General features: G+C 44.3%; 1 protein-coding gene across 1 annotated transcript in view; it reads right to left on the reverse strand.

Annotated features, from left to right (window-relative positions):
- Positions 1-26,717, reverse strand: part of LOC124262525 (dynein beta chain, ciliary-like) — a 172,263-nt gene that overhangs the window by 131,383 nt on the left and 14,163 nt on the right. The window contains 15 exon segments of the mRNA XM_046697032.1: positions 354-497; positions 3,453-3,531; positions 5,650-5,885; positions 7,214-7,504; positions 10,638-10,716; positions 12,809-12,912; positions 13,411-13,578; positions 14,554-14,673; positions 16,316-16,447; positions 16,450-16,549; positions 17,766-17,960; positions 18,536-18,620; positions 18,623-18,689; positions 24,381-24,492; positions 24,582-24,730. Of these exon segments, the coding sequence (XP_046552988.1) occupies positions 354-497; positions 3,453-3,531; positions 5,650-5,885; positions 7,214-7,504; positions 10,638-10,716; positions 12,809-12,912; positions 13,411-13,578; positions 14,554-14,673; positions 16,316-16,447; positions 16,450-16,549; positions 17,766-17,960; positions 18,536-18,620; positions 18,623-18,689; positions 24,381-24,492; positions 24,582-24,730 (2,061 nt within the window).

Genomic DNA, 26,717 nt, shown 5'->3' on the forward strand with positions numbered 1-26,717 from the left:
CACTCAGCAATATTCCAGCTATATGGCTGCAGTGAATAAATAATCGAGTCTGGACCAGACAATCCAGTGATCAACAGCATGAGCAGCGATCTGTGCAACTGGGAACCGATGACATGTGTCAACCAAGTCAGCGAGCCTGACCACCCAATCCTGTTAGTCGGCCTTTACGACAAGCATAGGTTACTGATGGCTCATTCTAACGCGGACCTTGATGGGTACACCACAAAGAGCACAAAGGCATGTGGGTATTGTATCCATGGAACAGGAACTTTAACATGAAAACAAGGGGAGAATTTTTAATGTTGAAACATGTTTCTTATCACACAAACTGATGTAAATTCATGAAAACTGACCTGAGCGATGTTGGCTTGCACCAGTGTGTTGAGCATGGAGCGGAGGCTGGTCAGTGTGGCCTGCTTCAGCCCGTCCAGGATGATGGCGTCGATGTAGTCAATGTAGTCTTGCCATGCTGGGGAGGCCTGGCTGATCTGTACTGCCTACACACACCAGATTAACACTGCTACTGAGGCATCAAGGTCTTAACATATTAATAATAATAAGTCATATTCTATAGCACACAGTCTCCAAACACCAAGTGATTGCTCGCGGTGCTTAATCAGAATCTGATTCTTATTACCCCGGATAACCCAAGCTGCCTGTTAGGCGCTAGAAGGTTATAGTCACATGACTTTATCCAACCAGGTACCCATTTTCTGCTGGGTGAACAGAGGCAATTTGAACAAACTCACATGCCTAAGGTGAGACCACATGTATCACATGTGCTTTGTTGTGGGGCAGGACTGAAGTCCTAGAAACTCTCAGGAGTCAATTAAGCTGCCAAACACGGTCACCCATCCAAGGATTCTCCGAGCTCGACGTTGCTTAAATTTATCTGATTGGTGACCTGAGCTCTGCGCACAGGACCACACGCCAGGAGAAATATAGCTTGACCCTAAACAAATTGTAACAGAAATACATCTATCTAGTTTTTACTCCGACAACATGAGTGAACTCTATACAAGAAGTCTTTGTGTGGCCAAATGGGAAATATGATTGAATTAGGTTCTAATTTAGTAATTAAAAGACACTTTTACAAATATGAGAACTTCCAGTTATAAAGAATTCCTGTAAGTTATTCAAGACTAGAGAGATGGTTTCAGTAATGTACAAATCAGATCCACCGCAAAAGTCCCAGTGTTTTAGATTGAAAGTATTGTATAGATTCACATGTAAGAACCCCTTGCCAATATTCATATCGGATGACGCATAATTACCAGTATATTTCAAATCATGCGCCAATGATTTTTTTTCCAGAGTGCTCAACGTTTCTCCTGGTGTATGCATGTACATTAATTGGATGGCCTATGCTTAATATCATGACGGGAAATAATGTTTAGACAATATCAGTCATTTTTAGCAATACACAGTTGTTCTGGGGATTCCTGCGACTCCATTACTAAGTGACAAACCACTTTTATCAATAATATACACCATGAAATGTCCACCCATTTAATCAATGCCCAGTGTTCACGAATAGCGTCTGACCCTCTGACAAATCTGGCAGATTCCGATACGGTCCGATAGAAATCTTCAACCCGCCGCCCAAGTGTCAGACTGTATGTTTCACAATGCCTTTGACTGAAGTTGTTGTATGTCACATGTCACATGTGATGCTTGCTTGCTGTTTATAAATCTTATGTTTGTTAGTAATTTTAAATGCCAATTATAAGAAATTTTAAATCTGAAATGTGTGTTTAGTTTTATTCTATGGTCCTGGGAATTTTCAATGGGTCAGACAGACATTTGAAACTTACAGGACCCAATGTCCTGTTACTGTGAAACACCATTCGTGAACACTGAATGCCACTTTCTAGAGGATCTGATTGCTGAATGTATTTATCTTTCCAAGACCTAATCATTCAGCATATAACATCTGATTACTGCTAAATTCAGGAGCTGGAGTTTCAGTTCAGTTATACAATACAAGCTGGCTGATGATTTAGGCATAGACAATACCATTAATCGAGGCATCATTACATGCAATTATCTGAGAACGAGTGTCCTTCCTGTGGTATCTGACTGGCGGCGAGGTCAGGAACACAGCTTCAGAAATACTGGTATTTTTTTATTACCCATGTCTTACATGCATTAAATTGACAAAATAGCGTAGGGTTATGTTTTTGGTTTCAAACCGAACACCGGTTTCATAAAGAGGTTATGGAGGAGTTTTGTACTGTAGTACAATATTGCATGACGTCACACTGTAATGGCGTCACTGCCTTGGTAACCCGGCGAGTCACGATGCATGTCAGTTGTCATTGCCTTACAGCCTCCTACAGTAAACCTCCAAATACCTCACTGGGCAGTTGCTTCATTCAACTGGTGGAAACATTACGTTTATGTTTTCGACGGATATAATGTCTCAGTTCGACTCACAAATAAACAGCTTACGGCAGCATTATGTTTACATTCTGATTTAACTAGAATGAAATCTGACATGAATGAAAAAATAGCTGTGAGTAATTGAGAAGTCATCAGTTATACAATAAAAGAATCTCAGGCTGATGATGACACTGGTGACAAGGGCCATGTGCAGTAATAAAGGGTAATTTTACACAACACATTAATGTGCATCTGGTATGCAAAAATGTAGAGAATGAATGCAGAAAACTCAAAATACAGCGTTGAAGAGATGCACAAAAATACTGACGGTGCATCAAGAGTAGTTATCTGTGTCTGTTATTTTACCCATCAGTCATGATCACATGATTACTGATTCATCCAGGCTCTGAAGTATTATTATCTGAACCTACACTACACCATTTCAATACTTTACAGGGCCCGCATATTACAGCACATCCTCGATAATCTCCAGGGCATACGTTACGATCACTCTCCACTATACCCTCGATGCATCCACTGCTTGGCCCGATGATTTTCTTACCTCCCTTGGCTGGCTTTTTATCCAATCAGGTGTCTACGCTGGGAAGTTGAGCGAACCAATCACAACTCACTTTCGCTTCTTAAATTATCTAACCGTTTAAACTTGTCAACACAATTGATGCAGAGGGTACTCTGAAAGATGTGGAAGGAATTCCTTTATATAATATTTTTGAAAGTTTCAGATCTGTCAATTTGTCTGTATTATTTCTCCCAAAATCTGAGTGGCACTGCGAACAAACCTTCGCGACTGCGACCGCTATCTTTGTTGACACTGGCAAGCTCGGATGTAACGGCAGCTTAGCTGATTGGCTACTGTGAGATTGCGGAGATAATATAATTATCGAGCCAAACCTTGGATGCATCCAGGGTATAGTGGAGAGTGATCGTAACGTATACCCTGGAGATTATCGAGGATGATTACAGCAAGGACCTGTAAAAGTTATTGATGGGGGTCCTCTGACCCCCTACTTTTGAAAGTCATGGTAAACCCCTGTGTGCATCCAACTCACCTCAAAGGAGACCTGCACCAGCTGGTGTATCTTGTTACCAGAAGGAACCACCAGACTCTCATGGTCGTCAGTCAGATGTCTGCAAGAGAAGCCACAGGTAGGAGATTGCTATACTAGTATGCCTGTCGTAGAGCTCCCTGGAGCAGTACTTGGAAAGGACACGGATGCCATTTAGGGAGGAATTTATCCTCTGACAGATGTCATCGGATCCCAATTGCGTAGATCGATGCTCATGATGTTGATCACTGGATTGTCAGGTCCAGACTGGATTATTTACAAACTACTGCCATATAACTGGAATATTGTTGAGTGCAGCCTTAACTACAAACAAACCAATCCTAGATATACAACGGCACTCCCAAACACAGGCCAAACTGCTCACAATGGTACAACAAACCAATCCTAGATATACAACGGCACTCCCCAACACAGGCCAAACTGCTCACAATGGTATAACAAACCAATCCTAGATATACAACGGCACTCCCCAACACAGGCCAAACTGCTCACAATTGTACAACAAACCAATCCTAGATGTACAACGGCACTCTCCAACACAGGCCAATCTGCTCACAATGGTACAACAAACCAATCCTAGATGTACAATGACTCCCCAACACAGGCCAAACTGCTCACAATGGTACAACAAACCAATCCCAGATATACAACGGCGCTCCCCAACACATGGCACTCCCCAACACAGGCCAGACTGCTCACAATGGTACAACAAACCAATCCTAGATGTACAATGACTCCCCAACACAGGCCAAACTGCTCACAATGGTACAACAAACCAATCCTAGATATACAATGGCACTCCCCAACACAGGCCAAACTGCTCACAATGGTACAACAAACCAATCCTAGATATACAATGGCACTCCCCAACACAGGCCAAACTGCTCACAATGGTACAACAAACCAATCCTAGATATACAATGGCACTCTCCAACACAGGCCAAACTGCTCACAATGGTACAACAAACCAATCCTAGATATACAATGGCACTCCCCAACACAGGCCAAACTGCTCACAATGGTACAACAAACCAATCCTAGATATACAATGGCACTCCCCAACACAGGCCAAACTGCTCACAATGGTATAACAAACCAATCCTAGACATACAATGGCACTCCCAACACAGGCCAAACTGCTCACAATGGTATAACAAACCAATCCTAGATATACAATGGCACTCCCCAACACAGGCCAAACTGCTCACAATGGTACAACAAACCAATCCTAGATATACAACGGCACTCCCCAACACAGGCCAAACTGCTCACAATGGTATAACAAACCAATCCTAGATATACAACGGCACTCTCAACAACACAGGCCACAACTGCTCCTAGATATACAACATTTCTCCCCAAAACAGGCCAAACTGCTCACAATGGTACAACAAACCAATCCTAGATATGCAACGGCACTCTCCAACACAGGCCAAACTGCTCACAATGGTATAACAAACCAATCCTAGATATACAATGGCGCTCCCCAACACAGGCCAATCTGCTCACAATGGTACAACACACCAGTTTCATAGACCCATCACATGTGTTCTGATGAGCCCTGACATTGTCCACTGGACCAGACTTAATTTATTTAAGAATGCCCTTATACTGCTGAATGCGGCATTAAACCGCCTCCGTGGTGTAGTGGTTAGAGCGTCCGCCCGGAGAGCGGAAGGTCGCGGGTTCGTTCCCCGGCCGCGTCATACCAAAAGACGTTAAAATATGGTACTTGTTGGTCCCTTCCTGGCGCTCGGCATTAATGGGTGCAACAAGGACTGGACGGCTCGGAGTCAGTATAATGTGTCTGAGCTGGGTATTCATGCTTCACTACGGCATGGTATCTCTGTGGGCTAGCACTATAAAACCAGCTTAAGTCTGGGCTAGTACAAGCAGCCGCACATACACATACACACGCATGCACATCGTCATATGAGCGAAATATTCTCAAGCACGACGTAAAACCCAATTTCACCTCACCTCACCAATCACTTTTTTCTGAATGCAGCATTAAACAACAAACAACAAATTAGGGTTGCGACAAGAGGACAAGTTTCTTAAGCATCAGTCATAATCACTAAATATAATCATTCACATCTACAGCCACTCTTTGCTGAAACCATCAACCTCAAGAAGTTTTTTGAACGAATCTAAAAGATAAACCAGAACATTATCTTACCTCTGCATGTCCAAGAGGTCTTCCATGGAATAAGACAGATGGGCTTCCCTCGCCTTGAACACGTCCAGGGTGCCCGTTGACCAGGAGATGGTGATCTCAGCAATCTCATGGCAGTTGGTCTGGACAACGTCCAGGTTCTGATGGACATCCATGCATACGAGTGCCATGGCCGTCTCAATAAAGTCTGCAGACTCCTTCATCTTCCATGTGTACTGCTGCAGCCCTTGTTCGAACAACTGAAGAAAACGTCAATATTTAGCTGTGCATTGTCCAAAGACCTAGACCTGTGCATTTATCAATGGTGAAAAGCAGCTTATTCTACAAGTAGTCTTCAGCAACCCATGCTTGAGAGAAGAGGCAACCAATCCGCGTGGTCAGGCTCGCTACTTTTTATCTCAATCTGCCCCGCTCCCTGGACAATCTGCCCCGCTCCACAAGTAGGACAGGACATGGGTGCCATTCTAGGGAGGAATTTCTCCCCTGACAGACGTCATCAGATCCCAATTGTGTAGATCAATGCTCATGCTGTTGATCACTGGATTGTCTGGTCCAGACTCGATTATTTACAGACCGTTGTCATATAGCTGGGATATTGCTGAGTGTGGCGTTAGACAGCAAACAACTAACAAATAAAGCAAGATCAAAAACAACTTACTAACAACCTGAGAACAATTTCTGTCCCAGAATTGAGAACTGTAAAACTATAGAATCAGTTCATGTTACCTTCTCACGCAAATTACTTCCTATTAAGAGAAGCACGCCATTATCCATGCTATATGGAGAACTTGGAAGAATACCCCTAATTAACTCTATCAAATGTTGTATGGTATGTTTTCTGGGCTAGACTTCTATCTGGTAAAGAACAAAAGCTGTCAAGAATTTTGTACCAAATGTTATACAATGATGCCTGCAGAAACAATAGCAATCGAAAATGGATAAAATCTGTGGAAGCCATTTTAACTGGCTATAGCTTCTACTGGCTAAGCCAACAAGCTGTCTTTCCCATCGAAATTAAAACTATTTTCTCCTTACGGTTACATGATAAAGCAACCCAAACATTGGCACGCAGAGATTTAGAATTCTTGTAAGGGTACTACGTATCGCGCATTCAAATCTGAACTTGTCCTTAAATTTCTCTTGTTTAGAACTTTCTGCCATCGTTTACCTATATATAGAAGTAGGTAGCTGGCACAAAATTCCACCCGAAGAAAGAATGTGTAACCTCTGCGACACGTGTAATATTGGCGATGAATTTCATTACATTCTTCTCTGCCCTTTCTTCAATCATCAGAAAACCTATATCCCAACCCATTATGTTAAAAACCCAATGTTTTAAGATTTAACGAATTGTTTAACTGTAAACAAATTAGTGTTTTAAAGAAACTGTATATTTTGTAGTACTATCATGAAGACTGTACAAATCTTCCTTGTAAACCATCCCGCCATCCCATGTATTTTCAGCTGTATATTTGTACCTCTTATGCCGAGTATCCCGGCCGGAGCGTAATAAAAGTTCTGTTCTGTTCTGTTCTGAAACAATTAAACATGTCAACTAATCACTTACTGAGTCAATCTTGTCTAGTTTCCTCTCAAACAGTGGTTTCTCAAATGTCCCAATTGTTCTCATGATAGTGTTGTACTTGGATACAATGGTCTCCAGACGAGTGGCTGTCACGCTCAGCTCGAAGGAGTTGGTGTTCCTGATGAGCTCCTTGGCTGCACTGGGTAGATGGATGTTGAACGGCTCATTGGCTAAATAGTGTATCTCCCGTAGCAACAGCAGTAGCTGGGGGTCAAGGTTGACATGGACCACCTGAGGTCGTGTGTCTAAATCCTCATCATATTCTTCTGCAATCTGAAAATTTCAACAATACAAGTAGAGATTTTTCTCTCCTAATACATTCAACAGATTTCTAGAAAGAAGCTGATGGATAATGCTGACTGACTGACTGAGTATGGTTTTACGCCGCTTTTAGCAATATTCCAGAAATATCACGGCAGGTGACACTAGAAATGGGCTTCACAAATTGTACCCATGTGGGGAATCGAACCCGGGCCTTCGGGGTGATGAGAGCTCTAACCGCTTTAACCACTAGGCTACCTTACCACTATCGATGCTGATAATGAATATGACTTACCACTATCAGCATGGAGAAAATAGACCTGTTTCAAATGAAACTACAAAACATGTGAAATGTGAAAGAGTCAGTGCCATTGCAGAGATTTGTCTTGACCTCAGAAGCTGATATTCAGCCTCAAGTTTGTAACAATGTTATTCCAAATTTGGAATCAAAACTTTCCTATTGCTGTTAATCATGTTAATATAATTATTACAGATTGTAGAGGTGATTGGTATTTCACAGAAAACAGGGTCAATAGCAGGAAGATTTAGGACTGCCGTGTACACTATTTTAACACATAGTGGGACACATAGTCACACCACTTTGTCCAAGTTTACTGCACGTTGCTGTACCCGCAACTAGGTGTTTGCACATATTCATGTGGCCACCATCTGGTCATTTACCAACGGATTCGTGGGTTGTTTTAAGTGCACAGGTTTGTGTACTGTACACTAGGGGTTGTGACAACACTGAAAGAGTCTGGGCCTAGATTTTCGAAGCTCTCTTAGCGCTAAGATAGTTGTAAGTTAATGTTAATGTATGGCATTTATGACTATCTTAGCGCTAAGAGAGCTTAGAAAATCTAGGCCCTGCACACAAAGTTGACTCCAAGGTTTTACACCCGATCGACGGGTGGGCTCGATCCTGGCTCCTTAAACTAACTGGATCACTAACCTGACGCCCTATACAGCTTGCCCAACACGCCCACATACTCATTCATCCAAAATATATGAAAGATGCTTTGTCATATAAGTTAATGATCCAGACAAAGGTCCTATTGAAGGTTGACATAATGGTCAAAATGTCCACATACAGTCTAAAGTATAACGTGTGTTTGCCACTAACACGGCAATGTCACCCGCTGCTATAGTGCGTTTGACTCAAAAGCGGACCGATGAATTGCAATCTAACTCAAAAACTAATAAACATATAATACTCAATGAAACGCTGATCATAATCAAAACATCAGACCAACTCTGTGATTTGTTAGCAGAATTTATGTCCTAAACTTAAAAAAGTTGTTTAACAAACTATCATTAAAATATTGACACAGTTCACTATTTGTTACGACTGACTGAGTTTAGTTTTACGCCGCTTTTAGCAATATTCCAGCAATATCACGGCGGGGGACACCAGAAATGGGCTTAACACATTGTGCCCATGTGGGGAATCGAACCCGGGTCTTCAGCGTGACGAGCCAACGCTTTAACCACTAGGCTACCCCACCGCCCCTATTTGTTACGAGGGAGGAGTGCAGAGAAAGGGACAGCCTGGTGTTAGAGAAGCATGTACACAAGTGCCGACAAAGTTATTGATTCATTAACCTGTGCTGTGCCGTCTCCAGCCTTTCTCGCACACCCGTCTGTCCCTTTCTCTGCACTCCTCCCTCGTAACAAATAGTGAACTGTGTCGATACTTTAATGATAGTTTGTTAAACAACTGTTTTATTTTTAGGACATAAATTCTGCAAACACCTCTCAGAGTTGGTCTGACGTTTTTATTATGATCAGTGTTTCATTGAGTATTTTATGTTTATTAGTTTTCGAGTTAGATTGCAATTCATCGTTCTGCTTTTGAGCCAAACGGACTATAAAGAAGAATGAAATATAATATATTAACTAGTTTTTATCTTTTGGTCACATAGAAGATTACCATTTGTGTGATGTTGTTTTTAGCCATGGTCACTTCTCAGAATCTTCTCCGAACTCTCAAGATATTTGAGGAATACAGTAGATTTGAATGTATAGATACAGATGCCCACATTCACTGTCAGTATCAGTGTGTATTAGGGCTGGGGCAGGTCCAAATTTTCTACCCAGGTATCCCCACCCCCTATTACCCTACCCTACCTTGATACCCGTTATGTTAATTCCAGACATCAAATTTGTAAGAAATGGCAATATATTCTTCAGCTCAGAGGCTAAAATTGGATAACGTTTTATGAGATAACATAAGTTTGAAAAGTGGTCAAAGTGTCATGGTGACCTGAAAGATAACATCAAGGTCACCTAAATTAACTGGTGTCTGTGTAATCCCCAAATGTAGGCTGTCACCAAATTTGAGTGAGTGAGTGAGTATGGTTTTACGCCGCTTTTAGCAATATTCCAGCAATATCACGGCTGGGGACACCGGAAATGGGCTTCACACATTGTACCCATGTAGGGAATCGAACCCGTGTCATCAGCGCGATGAGCGAACACTTTAACCACTAGCCTACCCCACCGCCAAATGTAGCCCGTCACCAAATTTGAAGACATTGGGTACAACAGTGCATGAGATATTGTGTTGAGTTTAGAAAGTGATCAAAGTGTCGTGGTGACCTAGAAAATGAGGTCAAGGTCATCCACATCGACTGGTGACTGCATGATCCCCTAATGTAGGCTGTCACCATATTTGAAGACATTGGGTGCAACAGTGCATGAGATATCGTGTTAACAAGAATCGGGACATACGGACGTACGGATGCTGTTGAATACATAGTCGCCTGTTCCGCAGTTGCGGTGGGGGGCAATACTTGCTTAGTAACAAGGCTTGACATTCACCCAAATTCTCGAACCAGACCACAGGACCAGTAACTTTTAAAAATCGCTGGTCCTTACAGATTCTTACTGGTCCTGCTAAAATATCTACTAGACCATCAGAATAGCACTTATCAAAGTTGCACTAGACCTGTCAACATTTTACTAGACCCGGGCCAGTGGGATAGCGTGAATGTCGAGCCCTGAATAACTGTCAGTTGAGTTTTTAACTCAGTGGTAGAGAAGGATGGAATTCAAAACTTTCATTTTTAGGAACTATATGCATGTGGTGAGTTTTCTCAAATCAAGTCAAAGTCATGTTTCGAGAAGTCAGAGGAGTCTGACCTACCAGCAGTGGTTGTTTAAGTCTCAGAGTCAGCTCCGATGTGATGTTGTTCTGCCAATCTGTCTCCAACTTCCTCTCATATCTGAAATACAGTACACAGACTATAATGATCATTCTATATACAACAGAAAACTATGACAGCGTGATGAACGTCTTCATTTTAAGAAGTGATTACCTCTGGGCTTCAAAAGGCATGTCAAGATGATAAAGGAATAGAAATGTACGAAGAGCTATCAAAAAGTTTTGAGCCTAAAATACGTACTGTAAGTATAGGATAAAGCATGACCCACAGGCATTACGAAGAAATAAGGATGCTTTCCCGATGGCATTCCTCGAGGGAAAGCATCTTTTCTTCTTCGTAATGCCCGAGGGTCATGCTTTATTCAACATATAAACCGACTGAAGATATACTTTAGATATAATTTCTATATTTGGTATTTACTGTTGAAAGCAACTGGGATGAGACTGGCAGCTGACGCCTCGCCTTGCACGCGCAATGCACGTGCTCTGAATGCGGTACCCGTGTCCTGCACGTGCGCTGCCCGCACTACCCGTCTTGGGAGGAACACACGGTTCATGCTGACAAACAATCTCATTCTTCACAGCGATCCTTCGTAGCCTAGTGCATAAAACCACCAAGCTAGTAAGCAAAGGGTTGCGGGTTTGAAACCGGGTGTCGGCACTATACATGTTGGAAGTTTTCAATAATGTCATATTTTACGATCGCATTCAGTGATGGCAAGACAAAGTCGTATCAATCTTCAAAACAAGTAATAATTCAAAGTCAAGGGCTATTCCTCAGAAAATCCCCAGGCAGATGGACGATATTGAAGTAATGCCCCCTAATCGACGGGACATTGGGATATGACAAGAAATACTGCCTCGCTAGAACAATAGAGTGACGTCACTGGAGGTTTATCATTCTGACACATGCATGATAAAAATATCTGTATGATATTGAAGAATGGTTATATCATTCACATAAACATAGTATTGACATGGACATGTTGCTAGTTTCCGGTCACGTGACATCTATTCACATGTACTCCTATTGAAACGGCAGAAATGGATAAGCTTGAGTACAGAGCAGTCATAAAGTTTTAGTCCTCGAGGGCCAAAAACTTTATGACTTTGTCGTTTTGAACCATTCATTGGCATTGGCACTCTAAACAACCAATTCGATAAAATATTATCAAGGTTCAATCTATCATATCAAGGTTCTTCAGATTGTAACAGCAATGAGGAGATTTGGTGAGGAGATTAAACCAAATGAATTAAGTACCTCGAACTGAATATCTTCAATGATATGAATGAGTGAGTGAGTGAGTGAGTGAGTTTTACGCCGCTTTTAGCAATATTCCAGCAATATCATGACGTGGGACACCAGAAATGGGCTTCACACATTGTACCCATTGTGGGAAATCAAACCTAGGTCTTTGGAGTGACGAGCAAACGCTTTAACCACTTGACAATAGGGCTGGGACTGGTAACCCGGATACCCAGAACGGGTGGGTAATGAGTTGGACCCGGGTACCCGTCTCAATACTCGGACCCATCATGATCACGTGACTAATGGATTAAACAACGTAATATGTTATTTTTTCATGATTTAAAGGTTATATTGTCTGAAGATTTTAGACATAATTTACTGTCACTTCTTTCGAATATAATTCATGGTTATGATATTGAAAAACTCAAAATTTTAGTCTCTGAGCTGAAGAATATATTGCCATTTCTTGCAAATTTGATGTCAGGAATTAGCATGACGGGTATCCGGGTAGGGTTGGGTAATAGGGGGTGGGGTACCCGGGTAAAAATATGGACCCGTCCCAGCCCTACTAGGCTACCCCACCGCCCACAATGATATGATCAGACCTATTCAAGTAACATCAGTCTACTCATACCACTTCAGGGGCTGGTTCCTCTGGGCCTTGTTTTCGAAAAATGACTGACTGAGTTTGGTTTTACGCCGCTTTTAGCAATATTCCAGCAACATCACGGCAGGGGACACCAGAAATGGGCTTCACACATTGTACCCATGTGGGGATTCGAACCCGGGTCTTCGTTGCGACGAGCCAACGCTTTAACCACTAGGCTACCCCATCGCCCCTCTTTCGCATAATGACCCTACCGACAGTGATGTTGTGACCGTGTCCAGGTGCAACTATACTCACGCTTCCAGTTCTTGAATGCAGTCATTGTATGTTTCCCGCATCTGCAAGTTACCACTGCCCTCCACTGAGTGGGGACTCACATGACGAAGTTTCTCCCATGGTATCTGCCAACAACATCATCAACATAATAGCAACACATTGTACTGACAGGCAGTTCTCAGTAGTTGACTGACAGTAGACGATAGAAATGTTTCAGTATAGATCAATAACTTAAAGCAATCAGTCAGACAAAAGGAAATTTCCTGCATGTATATTCGCTAAATTCAATTATCATCATCATCATTATCATCGTCATCATCATCATCAATGAGTTATACAAAGCAACGCATACCCTACAATACATCTTAGACCTCTAAGATCAGGGCCCCGTTTCACAAAGCTCTCATCAGCCTAAGATCTCGTAACTTTCCTCGTAGAATTCCTACTTCCTATTCTGTAACATTGAATTACGATTGTCGTAGCGCTACGAGAGCTTTGTGAAACAGGGGCCCTGGTGGCCAGAATCTTATGTTCTTGCCAATTTGCACAATCTTCCAGATCATCATCATCATCATCATCATCATCATCATCATCATCAAAAGGCTGTGGAAAACAACACATACCCTAATTCTCTCTCTGAGTGCCACCACCCACATAAGCCTGCTGACGACAGGGGGCATGTTGTAGTGTGAGGGGGGTGAGATGGAGTTCTCGCCGAACATGGCCCTGACTTGCTGCAGCTCCGCAGTGAAGGCTCGAACCAGTTGTTCATCCTTGTCTCGGAGGTGGGCCTACAACACGAGGTACAGTTCACACAACTCCAGCTGCACACATGTCAAATGATATACAATCATCACAGGACCTGACAACCTAATCCCCGTTTTAGTTGGCTCTATAGGGTGGGTTGTTTTGTTGTTTATCCCCGCACTCAGCAATATTCCAGCTATGTGGCAGCGGCCTGTAAAAAATCAAGTCAGGACCAGCCAATCCAGTGATCAACAGCATAAGCGTCGATCTACACAATAGGGATACAATGACATATGTCAACCAAGTCAGACAGCCTGACCATCCAATCCCTTTAGTCGCCTCTTACGACAAGCATGGATTACTGAAGATCAATTCTAACCCCAGATCTTCACAGGTGGCTCTTTAGACCTGAACAAGCTGAGATATACCATATATCATAAAATCAATGTGAAAAAGGTGAGTATCCCTTTGTCAGGTGTTAACACCGAAATCTGGTGACTCTGCAGTTTACAGTCTTTGTTTTATCCCCTGAGCGCAAGGAGGTTAAAAGTCTTCATTTCTTCAGGTTGGGGCTGGAACCACTAACCCTCAGCTCTCAGGGCAAACACTCTATCCACTAGACCAAGGAGTAAGAGAGTGAGTTTATTTTTTACGCTGATTTATTTAGCAATATTCCAGCAATATCACAGCAGGGGACACCAGAAATGGGCTTCACACATTGTACCCATGTGGGGAATCGAACCCAGATCCTTGGCGTGATGCGCGAAAGCTTTCACCACAAGGCTACCCGACCAAGGAGACAGTCACATTAACATGATGAAGACACAAGAAGGTGAGTGAGTGAGTTTAGTTTTACGTCAGTTTTAGCAATATTCCAGCAATATCATGGCGGGGGACACCAGAAATGGGCTTCACACATTGTACCCATGTGGGGACTCAACCCGGACCTTCGGCGTGACAAGCGAATGCTTTAACCACTAGGCTACCCCACCGCCCTGTGAAGACACAAGTAAACATACCTGGACGAGCTCCCTGCTACTGACACCCTCAAACACCTCCAGGAGTCGGAGCTGTGCCTCTACAGTAGGACACTGACAGAATGCCTGACGTAGGATCCCAGCTAGACGTTTCTCTAGGGACTGCAAACATAAACATAACAAACTGATAACATGTGTTATCCTCTGCATGTAAACTATACACTTGTTGAAAATTAATCTGACTACAAAAATCACCTTCCTGTTTCAGTTTGCGAATGTTTGTTTGTTTAACCTTGCACTTCACAGTGTTCCTTGTATACGACAGTGACTTTGAATTTGTCGAACCTGGACCAAAATAATCCACTTATTGTCTGTCTTGTTTACGCCACACTCAGTATTATTCCAACCTGTGAAGATCCGGGTTAGAATTGATCTTCAGTAACCCATGCTTGTCGTTAGACGCGACTAATGGGATCGGGTGGTCAGGCTCGCTGATTTGGTAGACTCATGTCATCAGTTCCCACTTGCACAGATCGATGCTCATGCTGTTGATCACTGGATTGTCTGGTCCAGACTTGATTATTTACAGACCGCCACCATATAGCTTGAATATTGCTGAGTGTGATGTAAAACTAAACTCACTCACTCACTCAGTATTATTCCAGCTATATGACAACAGTCTGTAAATAATTAATTGCGTCTGGACCAGACTCAGCTAGTGATTGATGTCAAGAGCATTGATCTGTGACACAGTCACATGCATCAACCAACCCAGCGAGCCTGACCACCCGATCCCGTTAGTCGCCTCTTATGAAAAACATGGGTTATCAAAGATGAATTCTAACACAGACCTTCATCTGAGATTCAAATCCTGCCCTGAGGAAGGGAGGCAAGTCTGCAGTGCAATATCAAACAGCAGTTCTCTTGACGCAATGTTCAAACGACACTATGTGAATTGAAAGAATGGTTCTCATTGGCCAGTATACTCTGGTGTTTGTTTATATCAGGAGCAGATTCTGCTTAGTGCTTGATATTTCAAGGCCATAATTTGATTACTGAAGGCTATTTTTTTCAGCTGTAAAGTATCAAAACCACAGCATAAAGTTGTACTAAAATATACATAAACTGAAAAAGCAGATTCTGATTAAGCGCCGCGAGCTTGGTGCTTGGAGACTGTGCTATAGAAGATGACTTATTATTATTTATTATTATTTACTGTGCAACCACAAGATCATTCTCTTCCCACGGAGGTTACTTTTCATATCTTCCTACGAACTTCTGTTCTAATACGGGCCTTCCATGGTGCGAGTGTTCAGGATTCGTGATTGGTTGCAATCAGATTTAGTTGTGCAATCAGCGACGTTATTTCAAATGTGATCCTTCGCAAGGCCTCGGTAATTTCTGTGTACTTCGGGAAAACTAGAACCTCTTCCCCTGCACGATGCGCAAACGTTTCTTCTAGACAGAACTCAGTTATGTAATAGAGGATCAATGGCGTCTCCATCGCCCTCGTTGACAACGGACAAGCTAGCCATTAAATGCCTTGTGTGTCACATCAACACAAGTCCCCGGGCAGAGGAGGGATATTTGTGGCCCCACATTTGCTTGTATTAGTCAAGCTGGATCTAAGTGGATGTAACACGTGTTCTGATTGGATAGAAAGAAGGGAGATACTTCGTGTTGCGATTTTTTGCCGCTAGGGTATTTTACGAGAACCGTGAAATATGGCCATTTTAGGACAGAGGTTCGTAGGAAGATATGTCATGTAACCTCTGTGGGAAGAGAATGCCATAAGATGTTTTACCTTTACAACTGTCCTGAACTTGAAGAAGGACCTCTCAAACAACTGTGATCCATCTATGTTCAACACATTGTCAACAACAGAGAAGAACTCCTGCATGGCGTAGGTATATTTCTGGTGTATCTCCTTCACCATATCACGTCCAGACTCAAGCTCCCAGCTCCGCCCACCTCCGCTGCCCCTGCCAGCAGTCGGAAGTGCCGCGTCGTCTCCACCAACTCCAGCACATCATTGCACCTGCAGCCAGAATGTAAGTGTTGGATAAGGGGCCGAGCATAATTTAAGGCTATAGTCCGTTGGGCTCAAAAGCGGACCGATGAATTGCAATCTAACTCGAAAACTAATACACATAAAATACTCAATGAAACACTGATCATAATGAAAACGTCAGACCAACTCTGTGAAGTTTTTGCAGAATTTATGTCCTAAAAATAAAAAAGTTGTTTAACAAACTATCATTAAAATATTGACACAGTTCACTATTTGTTACGAGGGACGAGTGCAGAGAAAGGGACAGCCGGGTGTGCGAGAAAGGCTGGAGACGGCACAGCACAGATTAATGAATCAATAACTTTGTCAGCACTTGAGCACTTGCTTCTCTAACACCTGGCTGTCCCTTTCTCTGCACTCCTCCCTCGTAACAAATAGTGAACTGTGTCAATATTTTAATGATAGTTTGTTAAATAACTTTTGAATTTTAGGACATAAATTCTGGGTAAAACAAATCACAGAGTTGGTCTGAAGTTTTGATTATGATCGGCGTTTCTTCATTGAGTATTACATGTTTATTAGTTTTGAGTTAGATTGTAATTCATCGGTCCTTTTGAGCTAAATCTATAGGGGATGATGATGATTTTATGGAGAAGCATCTACAATGTGAATGACCCCACTCCTCCACCCCCAAATTAATGCACAAAGTAAGTGACCCCCTGCATGTCATGTACAAAATCAATGACCCCAGCCCCTAGTACATGTGTACAAAATTGGAACACCCCACCCCCAGAACAAAATGGGTAATCGCCCTTCAAATCATCATCATCATCATCACCCAGCGATAAATTATAAGCGATCCCTAAAACAAATTTGAGGGTTTTATAAGTTTGAAGAGGGGAAGCAGAGATTCTTCAAAGCATTTTTTATATCTCAGCACACCTGTATCGGTTTGACACCTTGGCTTCCAGATACAAAGAATGTAAGTTCGACTTTTCGTAAATAATGAATAATAAAACGAAAAACATCGTAATTCTATAAATCATTTATATTTGTACAGTGATTTTAAAACATGGTTGCATTTCTCTGATCAAAAATGTTTTCAATCTGAGGATATTTCAACTAGTTCAGATCTGATGACAACTTGAAACAGATTTATTCAGTACTGAGTACTGAGGGACAAACAACATATTCTGTATTGTTTGCTTGTTTGTTCCTCAAACATAAACCCTAATTCACTGACCTCTCCATGAAGCTGTTGAGAAGATCAAAGCATGGAGCGTTCCGGGGAGGCCAGGGACTGTCATTCCACAGGTCTTCCTCATCCAGGGACGCTGTGCTGGAGTGACTCTCCGAGTTCCGCAGTCCATATCGTGGAGTGTATGCATGGGGGCCATACATTTTAGTCGAGAACAGAGCCCCTTGGGGTCTTGCTGCACTGCAACAAGAAAAAAGTGATTGGTGAGGTGAGGTGAGGTGAAATTGGGTTTTACGTCGTGCTTGAGAATATTTCGCTCATATGACGATGTGCATGCGTGGGTATGTGTATGTGCGGCTGCTTGTACTAGCCCAGACTTAAGCTGGTTTTATAGTGCTAGCCCACTGAGATACCATGCCCCAGTGAAGCATGAATACCCCACTCAGACACATTATACTGACTCCGAGCCAACCAGTCCTTGTTGTACCCATTAATGCCGAGCGCCAGGCAGGGACCAACAAGTACCATATGTTAACGTCTTTTGGTATGACGATGTTGGGGATCGAACCGCGACCTTCTGCTCTCTGGCTCTGACTTCTAATCACACCACCTGAGGCGGTCAAAAACTGATTGGAAAGACCAATACTTCACTGCTGCCTTAACAAGTCTAAACTCTCACACAAACTGAGAAAATGAAGGCTGTATGTCCCGCTGTCGAATATATGGGATATATCAATTCATTCACTCTGAACAGATAATCTTATGTATTATTAACATTTTAGGTATTAACTAAACAATAAAGACATTTTTTTAACAATCTTACAGTCTTTCCTATGTTTTCAGCGATGTTCTGAGCGTTCAGGTCATCAGCTGTGTCCTTGAAGTCCAGGTAGGTTCCCGGAACGCTGCACACACACTCCTCAATGCCTCCTTCAGCAGTGTAGGACTGAAAGGCAGCAGTAGGTAATTCTATACAATGCAGTTCATAGGCACTATTCCCAGACTCGACATTATTTTCAGTAGAACTAAGTTATGGTATTTGGCTTTTTACTAGCAAAACGCATTAGAGTGAAAGAGATTTCAGTGTTTACTAGCTGAAGTCACAGAAGTTAGAAGTGAAATGTGGTACATGCTTATTATTGTCACATTAATGATGTCAAAGTAATATTGTACAGCAGCTTTCATAGTATAATACATCATGAGGTAAGATTCTTCCATGACTATAAAATATTAGAGCACCTCTGAGGCTCTCTCATTATGTATCCTTTCCTTCTTCCCCTATCCCCTGCTACAGCTGTCACCATCCGAATGCTCTCCTATTCTAGATCGCCTCCTCAGTATGGCCTCCCCCACCATGGCTATAACCACCACACTACCCAACCCACTCACCTCTAGTGGTTCCCTCAGTACATTCCTCCCCCACCATGGCTATAACCACTACACTACCCCAACCCACTCACCTCTAGTGGTTCCCTCTAGTATGGCCTCCCACCATGGCTATAACCACCATGGCTACCAAACCCACTCACACTACTCTGTCTAACCTCACTCATCTCTAGTGGTTCCCCTCTCAGTGTGGCCTCCTCCCCCACCATGGCTATAACCACCACACTACTCCAAACCCACTCACCTCTAGTGGTTCCTCAGTATGGCCTCCCCCACCATGGCTATAACCACCACACCTACCCCACCCACTCACCTCTAGTGGTTCCCTCTCTTAGTACATCCTCCACCACCATGGCTATTACCACCACACTACCCCACCCACTCACCTCTAGTGGTTCTCTCTAGTTTGGCCTTCCCCACCATGGCTATAACCACTACACACTACCCCACCCACTCACCTCTAGTGGTTCTCTCAGTACATCCTCCCCACCATGGCTATAAGCCACCACACTACACCACCCACTCACCTCTAGTGGTTCTCTCTCAGTTTGGCTCTCCCAACCATGGCTATAACCACCACACACTACCCAACCCCATTCTCACCTCTAGTGGTTCCCTCAGTATGGCCTCCCCCACCATGGCTATAACCACCATACACCACCCAACCCACTCACCTCTAGTGGTTCCCCTCTAGTACATCCCTCCCCCACCATGGCTATAACCACCACACTACACCACCCACTCACCCTCTAGTGGTTCTCTCTAGTTTGGCCTCTCCCCACCATGGCTATATATATAACCACCACACTACCCAACCCACTCTCACCCTCTAGTGGTTCTCTCTAGTTTGGCTCCTCCCCCACCATGGCTATAAACCACCACACTACCCTCCCACCCACTCACCCTAGTGGTTCTCCCAGTACATCCTCCCCCACCATGGCTATAACCACCACACTACCCCACCCACTCACCCTCTCTAGTGGTTCTCTCAGTACAGTACATCCTCCCCACCATGGCTATAACCACTACACACTACACCACCCACTCACCTCTCAATGGTTCTCTCTAGTACTGGTCCTCCCCCACCATGGCTCATGTAACACCACACTACCACCCCACCCACTCACCCTAGTGGTTCCCTTTCTAGTACATCCTCCCCCACCATGGCTATTACCACCACACTACTCCCACCCACTCACCCTCTAGTGGTTCTCTTCCTCTCAGTACATGTCACCCCCCACCATGGCTATAACCACCGCACTACATCTCTTCCCACCCACTCACCCTCTAGTGGTTCTCTCAGTACATCCCTCCACCACCATGGCTATAACCACCACACTACCCCACCCACTCACCTCTAGTGGTCTCTCTCAGTGCATCCTCCCCCCACCATGACACCCTATAACCACTACACTGCCTCCCACCCACTCACCTCCTCTAGTGGTTCTCTCAGTACATCACCCCCCACCATGGCTATAACCACCACACTACTCCCCACCCACTCACCTCTAGTGGTTCCTCTCAGTACATCCTTTTCCCCACCATGGCTAATAACCACTTACACTGGCCTCCCACCCACTCACCTCTAGTGGTTCTCTCTAGTACATCCTTCCCCCACCATGGCTATGCAATCCACCACACTGCTCCCACCCACTCTGTACTCTCCCAGTGGTTCTCTCTAGTGCATCCTCCCACACCATGGCTATAACTACACTTTGTACATTACTACCCACCCACTCACCTCTAGTGGAGTCTCTCAGTACATCCTCCTTCCCCACCATGGCTATAACCACCACACTGCTCCCCACCCACTCACCTCCAGTGGTTCTCTCAGTGCATCCCTCCCTCCACCATGGCTATAACCACTCACACTGCTCCCCACTCCACTCACCTCTAGTGGTTCTCTCTCAATACTGCTTCCCACTCATGGCTATAACCACCACACTAATTTTACACCAACTCACCTCTAGTGGTTCTCTTCAGTATATCACCCCCACCATGGCTATAACCACCACACTATTCCCCACCCACTCACCTCTAGTGGTTCCCCCTCTCTAGTACATCCTTCCCTCACTCATGTATTATAACTACACTCACACTGCCCCCACCCACTCTCACCTCTTAGTGGTTCCCCTTCTCTCCTAGTACATCCTCCACCACCATGGCTATTACCACCACACTACCCCACCCCACTCTCCCCTCCTCTAGTGGTTCTCTTCTAGTTTGGCTCTCTCCCCCACCATGGCTATAACCACCTCACACTACTCCCACCCACTCACCTCTCTAGTGGTTCTCTCAGTACATCCTCCCCCACCATGCATATATAACCACCTCACAATTCACACCACTCCACTTCCTCACCTCTAGTGGTTCTCTCTAGTTTGGCCTCCCAACCATGGCTATAACCACCACACTACCTAACCTTACTCACCTCTAGTGGTTCCCTCAGTATGGCCTCCCTCCCCACCATGGCTATAACTACACCACACCACTCCAACTCCACTCAAATTCTAGTGGTTCCCTGCAGTACATTCCTCCCCACCATGGCTATAAACCACCACACTACACCACCCACTCACCTCTAGTGGTTCCCCTCCCAGTGTTTGGCCTCCCCCACCATGGGCTCATAACTACCACCACACTCACCCAACCCACTCACCTCTAGTGGTTCTCTCTCTAGCTTGGCCTCCCCCACCATGGCTATAACCACTAACACACTACTGCCACCCACTCACCTCTAGTGGTTCCTCTCCCTCAGTACATCCTCCCCACCCACCATGGCTATAACCACACACACTACCCCACCCACTCACCTCTAGTGGTTCCTCTCTCAGTACATCCTCCCCCCACCATGGCTATAACCACCACACTACACCACCCACTCTCACCCTCTTCTAATGGTTCTCTAGTACGTCCTCCCCCCACCATGGCTATAACCACCACACTACTCCCACCCACTCACCTCTAGTGTCTCTCTCCCTCAGTACATCCCTCCCCACCACCATGCATATTACTACACCTCACTACACTACCTTCACCCACTCACCTCTAGTGGTTCCTCTCAGTACATCACTCCCCCCACCATGGCTATAACCACCACCACTACCCCACCCACTCACCTCTAGTGGTTCTCTCTCAGTACATCCCTCCACCCAGTAACCATGGCTATAACCACTCACACTGGCCCCCCCACCCACCTCTCACCTCTAGTGGTTCCTGATTCTTCTAGTGCATCCTCCCCCACCATGACTATAACCACCACACTGCCCCACCCACTCACCTCTAGTGGTTCCCCTCTCAGTACATCACCCCCACCATGGCTATAACCACCACACTACTCCCACCCACTCACCTCTAGTGGTTCCTCTCTCAGTACATCCTTCCCCCCTCCATGTATTATAACCACCTTACACTACTCCCACCCACTCACCTCTAGTGGTTCCCTCTCAGTACATCCTTCCCCACCATGGCTTATAAATCCACCACACTGCCCCACCCACTCACCTCCCAGTGGTTCTCTAGTGCATCCTCCCACACCATGGCTATGTAACCACTACATTACCCCCACCCACTCACCCCTAGTAGGTCCCCCTCTCAGTACATCCTTCTTCCCACCATGGCTATAACCACCACACTGCCCCACCCACTCACCCCAGTGGTTCTCTCTTAGTGCATCCTCCCCCACCATGGCTATAGTAACCACCACACTGCCCCACCCCACTCATCTCTAGTGGTTCCCCCAGTACATCCTTCCCCACCATGGCTATAACCACCACACACTACCCCCACCCACTCACCTCTAGAGAGTCTCCTCTCTAGTACATCCTCCACCACCATGGCTATAACCACCACACTACTCCCACCCACTCACCTCTAGTGGTTCTCTAATAATACGCATTTCCCCACCATGGCTATAAACCACCTCACACTACTACCCCACCAACTCACCTCTAGTGGTTCTCTCTAGTACATCACCCCCCACCATGGCTATAAACCACCACACTACCCCTACCCACTCACCTCTAGTGGTTCCTCTCTTGAAGTACATCCCTTCCCCACCATGGCTATGCAATGACACCACACTGCCCCACCCACTCACCTCTCTAGTGGTTCTTCTCTCAGTACATCCTTCCCCACCATGGCTATAACCACCACACTACACCACCCACTCACCTCTAGTGGTTCTCTCTCAGTACATCCTTCCCCCACCTCATGGCTATAACCACCCACACTGCCCCACCCACTTCTCACCTCCAGTGGTTCTCTCAGTACATCCTCCCCACCATGGCTATAACCACCACACTACCCCACCCACTCACCTCTAGTGGTTCCTCTCCTCAGTACATCCCTTCCCCACCACCATGGCTATAACCACCACACTGCCCCACCCACTCACCTCTAGTGGCTCCCTTCCCCAGTATGATCCTTTCCCCATCATGGCTATAACTACACCACACTACCCCACCCACTCACCTCTAGTGGTTCTCTCAGTACATCCTCCCCCACCATGGCTATAACTTTTCACCACACTACCCCCACCCACTCACCTCTAGTGGCTTCTCTCTAGTACATCCCTCCCCACCATGGCTATAACCACCACATCTACTCCCCACCCACTCACCTCTAGTGGTCTCTTCTCTCAGTACATCCCTCCCCACACCATGGCAGGTAACCACCACACTGCCCCACCCTCACTCATCTCTAGTGGTTCCCTTCTCTACATCCTCCTCCCCACCATGGCTATAACCACCACACTACCCTTTTCACCCTAACCACCTCTCTATAGTGGCTCTCTCAGTGCCTCCTCCCCACCATGGCTATAACCACCACACCACACTGCCCCACCCACTCACCTCTAGTGGCCCTCTCAGTACATCACCCCCACCATGGCTATAACCACCACACTACTCCCACCCACTCCACCTCTAGTGGTTCTCTCAGTACATCCCCCTCCCCACCATGGCTATAACCACCGCACTACTCCCACCCACTCACCTCTAGTGGTTCCCTCTCAGTACATCCTCCCACCACCATGGCTATAACCACCACACTACCCCACCCACTCACCTCTAGTGGTTCTCTCAGTACATCCTCCCCCACCATGGCTATAACCACCACACTACCCCACCCACTCACCTCTAGTGGTTCCCTCAGTATGGCCTCCCCCACCATGGCTATAACCACCACACTACCCAACCCACTCACCTCTAGTGGTTCTCTCAGTACATCCTCCACCACCATGGCTATTACCACCACACTACCCCACCCACTCACCTCTAGTGGTTCTCTCAGTACGTCCTCTCCAACCATGGCTATGGCTCTGTGAACAACTTCATTTGACAGCAATCTGAGGAGGTTGTGGAACTTGTCTATCTGGTGGTAGTATCTACAACAACAAACATCATGGGTGAAACAACAATAAGATACCTAAAACACTTCATATTTTATTGATAATGCAATCTATTCTGTACTTACGTGGAGCTGCTCCACACAAGCTTGAGTACTGTCATGAGAGGTTTGAACAACACTAGCATCTGCCGTGGCTCCGTGGCAATGTGAAGTCTCTCAAACCATGGCCTCATTGTACTCAGGAACTTCAAGATCTTGTTAGTCTCGGCTACAGCCTGAAACAGGAGCAACCATGTATAGTCTGTTTGCATTGAAAACGTACCGACAAATTTCACTTTAAACAAAAGTGTAAATCAAAAAAAGAGAAATTAAGATTGCGAATCCTCATAATTTTACCTTGCCATTTCAAAATTTAAATTTCAGATTTTTATTCAACTTCAGGTAAAAGTTGATTAACAAAAAACGATCATAGTTTCAAATCGGTATTATTCGTTTGTATTACAAGGGGGTATGCACATTAAATGAAACACCGAGAACAAGGAGGGTTGGTCTAAGTTAACGCTCATCACGTTCTGCACGTGCATTTGTTTCACTGTTCCAACTACTGCGCTTTACCCCTTGTAATACAAACCAATATAAGCTTATTTGAAACAATGATCGCTTGTTAAACAACTTTTTTCCTAAGTTGAATAAAAATCTAAGATTTAATTTTTGAATTGGCAAGGTAGAATTATGAGGATTCGCAATCTTAATTTCACTGTATTCGATTTACATTTTTGTTTAAAGTGAAATTCACCGGTACATTTTCACTGCAAACAGACTATAAGCAGCCATACATATATCAACATTGTCAGTGACCAATGGGGTAACAGGTAGCCCACTGAAGTGACCACTGCTTTAAATGATATCTGGCTAATGTCCATGGACATCTTTGAGCCATATCAGTTTGGGTCCAGAAGTTGAATCATTCCAACAAGAGTGCAACAGGATTTCTATCATCTGGATTGAAAACTATGGACACACTAGTTGAATTTTTAATCAAGAAATACAGTTCATTCTACCCTCATGTATAAAAAGAAATATAATACACTTTGGCCCTTAATTATTATAGTTAAAGTAATAGGATGCTTGTATTTTTTCTAAGATGCCAAATTTAATACACACAGGAATTAATCTAGGCAGAAAACAAACAGAAAAGCTGACGGTGTCAATGACCTAAATTAACAATACTAATTCAGGGATAATTGATGGGCTCTTCCAGTGGCGTGTCTGCCCCCCTCCGTTAAGATGCACATTGCAGTGAAAACAAATGATAAACAGTTTGAAGATGGTTTACGTTCAGGTTAAATATTACTTTAGTTACGTATATGCTTAAATTCCTTCAAAGGCATTTAGAAGTTGGTGTAGTAATACAAGACAAATCTTATGGATAAAAACTTCTTGATTTATTTTTCACAACGTTTCTGGGCTAGTTATTTGTCTTGTATTACGTATATGATTATCCTAACCCACATTGGGAAATGTGAATATCACACAAATGTAAGGTTTGAACAGTAAAATCCAGATGAAGTTGACTAATCACGCAACATTCCACCGATGCATTGTGAGACTGTGCACATAGGCTCAATCAGCGAACATTGCTGTATCACTGTTTAATTGTGATTCGAGCTGAGACATTTATCCGTCGACAAAAGTTAAACGCAACATGATGTTAGAGGAGTGAAGCAACTCAAAGCAGGAAACGGAGTGCTACGGAGTAGTTTGATGACAGCTGACATGCATTGTGACGTTGGTTACCAAAGGTACATTTGATTACAAGGGGGCAGACAAGAATGATGCAGTGAGGTCAAAACAGTGTGACGTAATACATAAAAGTATGCATGAAAGTGAAGCATCTTAGGAGACAGGCTCTTGGTTGGGCTACAAGTCATCTACGAGACAAATATGATCGGTGAACATAGAGATTTTTTCTGGGTTACATCTTCTTTTTATTCTCGAGTACAACGTTTCAGGGCTTGTTCTGGCCCCATCATCAGGTAAAACTGAACAGTAACTGTTAACTCTGGCCATGACGTCACAATGCTATGACGACGCAATACATGTGGTGGTCAATAGATACAGATGACATGGCTAATAGAATACATGTTATTATGAATATATAAGATGTCGTCTACTACAAAATTAATGGATCAATTACAAAATTGTTGATTGATTTAGATTTAGAAATCAATCAAGCATCTAAATATGATCGGGTTGATCGTC

The sequence above is a fragment of the Haliotis rubra genome, unplaced genomic scaffold, assembly GCF_003918875.1.
Source record: "Haliotis rubra isolate DU_JTF1 unplaced genomic scaffold, ASM391887v1 Scf842, whole genome shotgun sequence".
Taxonomy (NCBI): Eukaryota; Metazoa; Mollusca; class Gastropoda; order Lepetellida; family Haliotidae; genus Haliotis; species Haliotis rubra.